Raw genomic sequence first — 7,243 nt, 5'->3', positions numbered from 1 at the left:
AACAAAGCTCCCATTTCCCTTAGGAAAACTGCTGCATGAGGACCAAAGGCATCGGACCCTTGGCTGAGGAACAGACAGGCGCATCCCTGCAGGGACCCCCTTTGCTCAAACTGTTTATGAAATTGTAAACCAGGCTGCAAGAGGCAGAGGCGAGGGGGAGCTCATGCCTCCTCCCTCTCTGTCTCAAAGCCTTTTGCTTTCCAAGCTCAAATGCGAGCTGAAATCTGACGCCTGGACTGCATACACTGTGAGACGTGGGCATGCCCTTGCAGTGCACTGATTTCCTCTGCAGCTTGGAGAGCCAGAGCTGCGCTGAGGCTCCAGTCGAGGAGCTGCTCCATCAGGCAGCGAGTGCCACATCACTGTGCTGCCTGCACAAGAGGCTCCAGCATGGTCCTGAGGCTCCTGCTCCTCCTTGGTTGGCTGCTTAGGGCCACCCAGCCAGCACCCCGCTGTGAAACCGGCCAGGAGACCCTAGGTAAGGCTAACCACCCCAAAAGCCCCCTCCTTCCTTCTCTTGGAGATGAGCAGAGAAAAGGGCTCCAGCTTCAAGGTGAGGGAGGCAGGAGATTACACTCCTCCCTAAAGACGAGGGGAACAGCTCTTTGGAAATCTGCAAACTGCCAGTGATGAAACTGGGGTTGTGCTTGGGAATCGTGGAGGGGAAGGCAGGTGGTGGTGTGGCTCTGCAACAGAAAAACAAATCTATGATGTAAGGGAACATAATGTTTCCCCATCATTGTCTTTTAAGGCCATATGTAGATGTGTCTTTCTGTCATCTTATGGAGTTCCCAGTCAGTAGGATCCCCTTTGCTGTCATGGGGAATGCAGAGGATTCACCCCATCTCTGGCCTTAACAGTGTTGATACACTGGCACAGGCTGCCCAAAGAGGTGGTAGATGCCCCATCCCTGGAAACATTCAAAGTCAGGCTGGATGAGGCTCTGAGCAACCTGATCTAGTTGAAGATGTCCCTGTTAATTGCAGGGGGGTTGGACTAGGTGATCTAGATCCCTTCCAACCCAAACCATTCTATGATTCTAGGAACATTGTAGTCAGATTGCAAGAAGATGAACTTTTAACCTTCTGTATGCTTTTCTGCTTAAGAAAAAAATCTTCTCCTTACATTTAGCTTTAGGTCACTTATTTCAAGTCCAAAGTATGAGAAGATTTATTAGGATCTGACAGCTGTGGGGTGTGTTTTAGCTTGCTATAAGCAATATGGAATTTGTATGAGTTGATTGGCTGGAAAAGCAGATTTACCCATCAGAATAAAGATTAGATAGGAACATGCTGCTAAATGGATTAAAAGCTTTTGGTTCAGTAACCAGCTGATTAATAAAAAATATTAATGATATATTTTAAAAATACATAGTGTTTTTAATCAAGTTGGCTTAATTCAGATTTCATTTATGTAGGGACAGTGGAGAGGTGAATTCCAGTCTAGTGACAAAGTCTATTCTAGGAAAACTATTTTCAGAGGATTTAAACTCAAAATGATTCAGAGAAATATTTATTTTATGGGAATACAGGAAGGGATAAGTTAACCTGAAACTGACCTTAATTACCCAAGGAAGTTCAGCTATATTTCAGTGCTTAAATATAAGCTGTAGACTGTCACTGGCATTGAACTGCTGCGCAATGCAGTCCATGTGCCGTGTACTGCGTATAATTTGAGAGTGCTGTTCCCACGAACATCAAAGTGAGGTCTACCGCAGCCTGAAGGGATTTTATTTTTGGATAAAGCTGCACAAAGAGAAGTGTTGTAGTCTATTTACAGCCAATTACAGGAAGAGGCTGTGTAGTTTGCACCCATGCCCTTTCTCTGTGAGGTATGATTCTGCTCCAGTTCCAGCTGATCAAAGTTTTACCCTGGGGTATTAATCCTGGCAACCACAAATATAGGGATCATTGAAGGGTAACTCTGCTGTGGCAGAATGTTTTGTGTGTGTTGGCTACTGTGCCGTCTTTAGGGGAGGGCCTGAGGAAAGGCAGGCGATGGAAATACACCTTGCACGTGCTGGGACTGGATGGCTGAATATGGCCCTAGAGGGATGGGTAGCAGAAGGGAAAGTGAGCTGCCAACGTCACTGCATGGTGTGCAACGTGAGGAAGGGGCACGCATCACACTGGAGGGATGTTGGACCAGGGAATAAAGTAGCAGTGTGGACATTGAGAGACCTGCCAGATTTCTCAAGGGCCTTCCCTTTCTAAAGGGGAGATAAGATCATGTCAGGCCACATGAAAAGAAAGGGGACCGCAGTGCTGCACGTGTTCACTAATAGACCTTACAAGGGTCTCCTCTCAACATCCAAGGGAGTAGGTTGTCTTCAGCTGTAGCAGTGGGAGTTTCTCCCCTGTTCTGGGATCCCTTGTTTAGATCTCAGAACAGGGGATTTCAGTGGCCAGACCTGTGGTGCCCAGCAGGAGGAGACCAGCCTGGAGCTGCTCATTCAGGAAAGAAGGACAACGGGAACCAGTGCTACTGTCTGACTCCTGGCAAAGCTAGAGTTGGTTTCTGTACACTGTCTGGACTTCCCAGTGATATTTGCTCTGCTGTGACTCATTTTGCTTTTTTAATAAGAAACCAAAATGAAACATGGTTAACAATACCAAGATCCTTACAAAATCCTTCTGAGCTCTTCTCTTTAGAAAAGTAAGGAAATGATTACTGTCACCCAGCCCCACAATACAGCATGGGCATCCCACACTGTGTGGGGACATTTTCAGCAGCAGCTGGGAACCATGGCACTGAGAGAGAGCAGATCCCTTCTCTTTAGTTGTGTCCTGTATCCCTAGGGAGCCTGTAAGCCACTGTCTCCCCCAGTGATAAGATGCTACATTGTCCCATTGCAAGTCAGCGCTTCCAGACTCTGATGAGTTTTACCAGCCTCTTAGCCTCTAGTTTGGGTGAGAAAAGTACAGCTTAGAATGTTTCCCCTGAAAGATGGCCAGGCTTTGGAGGAGAGGGCTAATAGCACAGGTTCTTGTTCTGAGTTGTGCATGACTCTGCTGCTGACTGATGTGTTCCAGTGGTAATTAAATGCAGCACTTCACCATCACTGACAACAAAAATAAAAACAAAGTAGAAGCAGGCTGAAGACACAGGATCACAAGATCACAGAATCACAGGGGCTGGAAGGGACCTCTGAAGATCATCTAGACCAACCCTGCTGCTAGAGCAGGATCACCTAGAGTAGATCACACAGGAACACATCCAGGTGTGTTTTGAATGTCTCCAGAGACAGAGACTTCACAACCTCTCTGGGCAGCCTGTTCCAGTGCTCTGTCACCCTCACAGTAAAGAAGTTTTTCCTTACATTTAGATTGAACCTTCTGTTTTCCAGTTTGTGCCCATTGCCCCTTGTCTTATCACTGGACAGCACTGAGAAGAGTCTGGTCCCATCATCCTGACACCTGCCCTTTAGATATTTATAAGCATTGATGAGATCTCCCCCTCTTCAAGCTAAACAGGCCGAGTTCTCTCAGCCTTTCCTCATACAGCAGATGCTTCAGTCCCCTAACCATCTTAGTGGCCCTGTGCTGGACTCTCTCCAGTAGTTCCTTGTCCTCCTTGAACTGGGGAGCCCAGAACTGGACACAGTACTCCAGGTGAGACCTCCCCAGGGCAGAGTAGAGGGGAAGGATAATGTCACTCAACTTGCTGGTCACACTCTTCTTAATGCACCCCAGGGTATTGTTGGCTTTCTTGGCTGTGAGGGCACATTGCTGGCTCATGGTCAGCCTGTTGACAACCAGAACTCCCAGGTCCTTTTCAAGTCCCATGCCTTGAAACAGTAAAAGCAGCTGACTTTCCTTGCAACTGGGGCCAGCTCTACCATTGAGATGCTACCAGGGGTCAGGCTGAGGCTGCAAAATAACAGCGGTAAAACCTTTCCTGGTCACCCACGGTCAGAGCACGCTTTACTGGGGACTTCTGGGGAAGAGGTACCTCGGTTCTCAGCCCCAGGTCTTATAGGGTGAGGGGAGAAGCAGCACCCAAGTGTCAGCCTGGGTCCGGGTCCAGGTCCCACTGCTGCTGGGCAGCACTGGGTGCTGCAGCCCCTGCCCCCTGCTCGGGGCCTGGCCACCAGCTGTGGTGTCATGCGCTGTGGTGTCACTGGTTGTGGTGTCACCCACTGTGGTGTCACTGGTTGTGGTGTCACCCACTGTGGTGTGGTGTCGCCTCACCGGCTGTGGTGTGAGTGGCTGTGGTGTCACTGATTGTAGTGTCACTGGCTGTGGCGTCACCGGCTGTGGTGTTACTGGCTGTGGTGTCACTGGCTGTGGTGTCTCTGGCTGTGGTGCCACCGTGTGGACTCCTCAGCTTCTACAGACGGCTGCCGGGGAGACAGCGGGGCTGGACCGGGTTTAGAAGCAAAAAAGGATGCCTGTTGCTCCCTCCGGTCCCTGCCCGAGCGTTTGAAAGGTGTCAGGGGTTCGGATGTCGCTGCTGAGGACCCGAGCGCTTTGACCTGAAGCTGCAGAGGTGGCAGAGCAACTGGAGCTCTGATCCCCGGACTGCCCCGGCTGGCAGGCTTGTCACCTGGGGGTCTTCTCCTCTCCCACCTGCCTCCACATTTCCCATCATCCTGCCTCACTTTGCTCCGGGACCAGAGTTTTTCCCCGTCCTGAGGGTCTCAGAGTTTAGCTCCTGGAGATGGGAGGGAGTGGGGAGGAATAAGGAAGAGAGCTGGGGAGGGACAATCCGGCAGGTTGGGGACAGGGGTACTGCATCTCCTTGCGGGCCCCTTACAGATTTTGTGGCACAGGCTCTTCTCTAAGCCATGGCACTGAGTAAAGTGATCTTCTGGAAAGTTAGATTGGTTGAAAAACTGGCTTAACATACAGATGCTATACCTTTCCCCTCTCCTTTTTGGGTGTTCCCATCTCCATGGTGTGCCATGGTTTATTGCAGGGTGACAAAATGAAAAACCAATGCCTTCCCTGAGCTTCATGCTGGCCTCAGCTTCATGGGTCCATTAGTTGACTTGCTGTGAACATTTCTAAGGCTTTTTTTCCAGGTGAAACCCATGTCTGTGTGCACACACAGAATCATAGGATCATTTTTGGTTGGAAAAGACCTCTAAGATCATCAAGTCCAGCTGAGGCAGAGCCTCTTCAGCTACTGCTGCTCTCACGCTTGTGACTGCACTGGGTGAAGTGGCAGTGAGCTGGGGTCTGCTCCTCTGCCCCAGGCCAGTGGTGCCGGCTGGGTCCCTTGTCCTGCTGTGGCTGGCATGGGCAGGCACAGACAGCAAGCGTGGCCACAGAACCATGCTGCCACACGTGGGAAAGTCCAAGCCGTAGGAATTTTGCCTGCTGCATCCGAGGTGGATGTGTCCAAGTCTTGTCAAAACAAAAAAATGCAGAACTAGCGTCTACATCACAAGATCAGAAATTCCAGCTCTTGTAAACCCGGTTTGCATCACTGAGTCATGTGAGCTTCTCTGGATTCCCACCACTGACTCTGGTATTTCTACAGAATTATTATTTCAGCAACACTGATCTTCAGCTGCATTTAATATGGGAAATGGGAAAATTTGCACAAAACCCCACTGCCCTAAGGCACAGCTAGGTTTTTAGGAAGACTTACAGGCAGTAATGGTTGATCATCTTTAACTTTCTAGACATTGCCTTTCCCTTCACACAGTCACTTACTGGTTGGTTGAGGTTGCTAGCTGGCTGATAGCTCCTGTGGTCCCCTTTGGGCTGCCCAGGCCATGTGAGAGCCACCCTCTCCTTGAGCTTGGACCAAATGTTGGATAAACGTCACAGTTGCCATTGTTTGAGGGGGAGCTGAGCACAGAGATACCATGCAGAAGCCATGTTGTGAACATGATGTTTGAGGCTGGTGGGCCATGTCCTGGTCTATTTACTGGGCTTTCATGACCCAGGGCTTTTATGATTGTTGAATCATGTTTGGACAGTCACCCTCCCAGCTGGATGCAGCTGTCACATGTCAATGGAGTTTAAGGGTTGCTCTGCCCATTGCAAAAATAAAACTAAAATTTCATTTCTTTTTTATATCCTGTTGTAACTCCATTCATTTAATTGGCACTATTTCATTTTCACAGGGTTATAACAGGATATCTCTACCTAAGAGACAATATGAGATTAAGACATGGATTTAAAATTCCAGTATTATTAAGATTTTAGTCAAGGCTGTTGAATTAACCGTCAATCTTTTGTAACATAAAAATACCACATTTGGCTAAAACTCAACTACCTACAGAAGAACCAAATGTGGTGTTAATTACAATAGTTCTCATACATCTAAACTAATGAAAAGACAGATTTATGCTAGGGGACTGCATAGATTTGTGTTTAAAGAGGATGGAATGAGGTTTTGGTAAATGTTTTGGAAGGGTTGTAGCACCAAAGATAAAAACTCAAATTTTCAGACATGATCCTCTGTCCAGTGGCATTTGACAGACTTGAACTGACTCAAAGGTAAGCTGCTGACTGTGGTAAGCTTATTTTAATGCCAGCATTTCCCAGATCTGAGCTGATTTCTCTTTCCTTTGTTGGCCAGACACTGAGAGATGGTGTATATGTTTCCAGATCATCTTGGTGCACAGTGACTGCGTGTTCAGCAGCAGCCCAGCCACATGTGCAGCCCAGCAAGTCTTCAGTCCATTTGGCAATTCCTGGGCCCTTTTGCTGTCGTCATCATTATTATTGTTTCCCTGTGTTTTGTTTTCCCAACTAGTAGTTTTTCCCTTCACAACTGAGAAAAGTGTCCAAAAAAGGGCACTTAGCATTTTTTGGTTTGGGTTTAATCTTCTATTCAGGATGTTCAGCTGGGAGGACTCCCTGGAGCAGCACTTATGGCCTGAGGTGGCACTGAGCATCCTGTCAGCAGAGGCACCAAGATGGGCGGCAGGGACAGACAAGCAGACAGCAATACTCCTCTTCAGTTCTTTTAGGCTCCTAGAACTACAGCGTTGTATCTGGACAATTAGAAACAATGGAGAGCTACTGGCCACCACTGAGGCTGGCTTTGAGCCATTGTCAAGTGGCAGGTCTTGGTGTGCATCAGCACAAATTCTGACCTATGGTCTGCAGGTTGTGAGAACTCCCATCACCCATGGAAAGCTTCAACATCTTCTCACAGGCTCCAGACTAGTCCTCTGAGAAAAACAGTCATGGAAGAGCTGACTGCACAGAATCACAGAAACATAGGGGTTGGAAGGGACCTCAGGAGATCATCTAGTCCAACCCCCCTGCCAAAGCAGGTTCCC

At 48.4% G+C, this 7,243-nt stretch overlaps 1 protein-coding gene across 1 annotated transcript in view; it reads left to right on the top strand.

Moving 5' to 3' along the window:
* The first annotated feature begins 215 nt into the window (after positions 1 to 215).
* The window catches only part of CPZ (carboxypeptidase Z), a 38,251-nt gene continuing 31,223 nt past the window's right edge, over positions 216 to 7,243 (top strand). The window contains exon 1 of the mRNA XM_010163601.2: positions 216 to 478. Coding sequence (XP_010161903.1) covers positions 391 to 478 — 88 coding nt within the window. The 5' untranslated portion in view covers positions 216 to 390. The remainder of the gene's footprint in view (positions 479 to 7,243) is intronic.

Source organism: Antrostomus carolinensis, unplaced genomic scaffold (assembly GCF_000700745.2).
Source record: "Antrostomus carolinensis isolate BGI_N321 unplaced genomic scaffold, ASM70074v2 scaffold46072, whole genome shotgun sequence".
NCBI classification, from domain to species: domain Eukaryota; kingdom Metazoa; phylum Chordata; class Aves; order Caprimulgiformes; family Caprimulgidae; genus Antrostomus; species Antrostomus carolinensis.
Note: the sequence above shows the minus strand (reverse complement) of the source record. Positions and strands in the feature narration are given on the sequence as shown.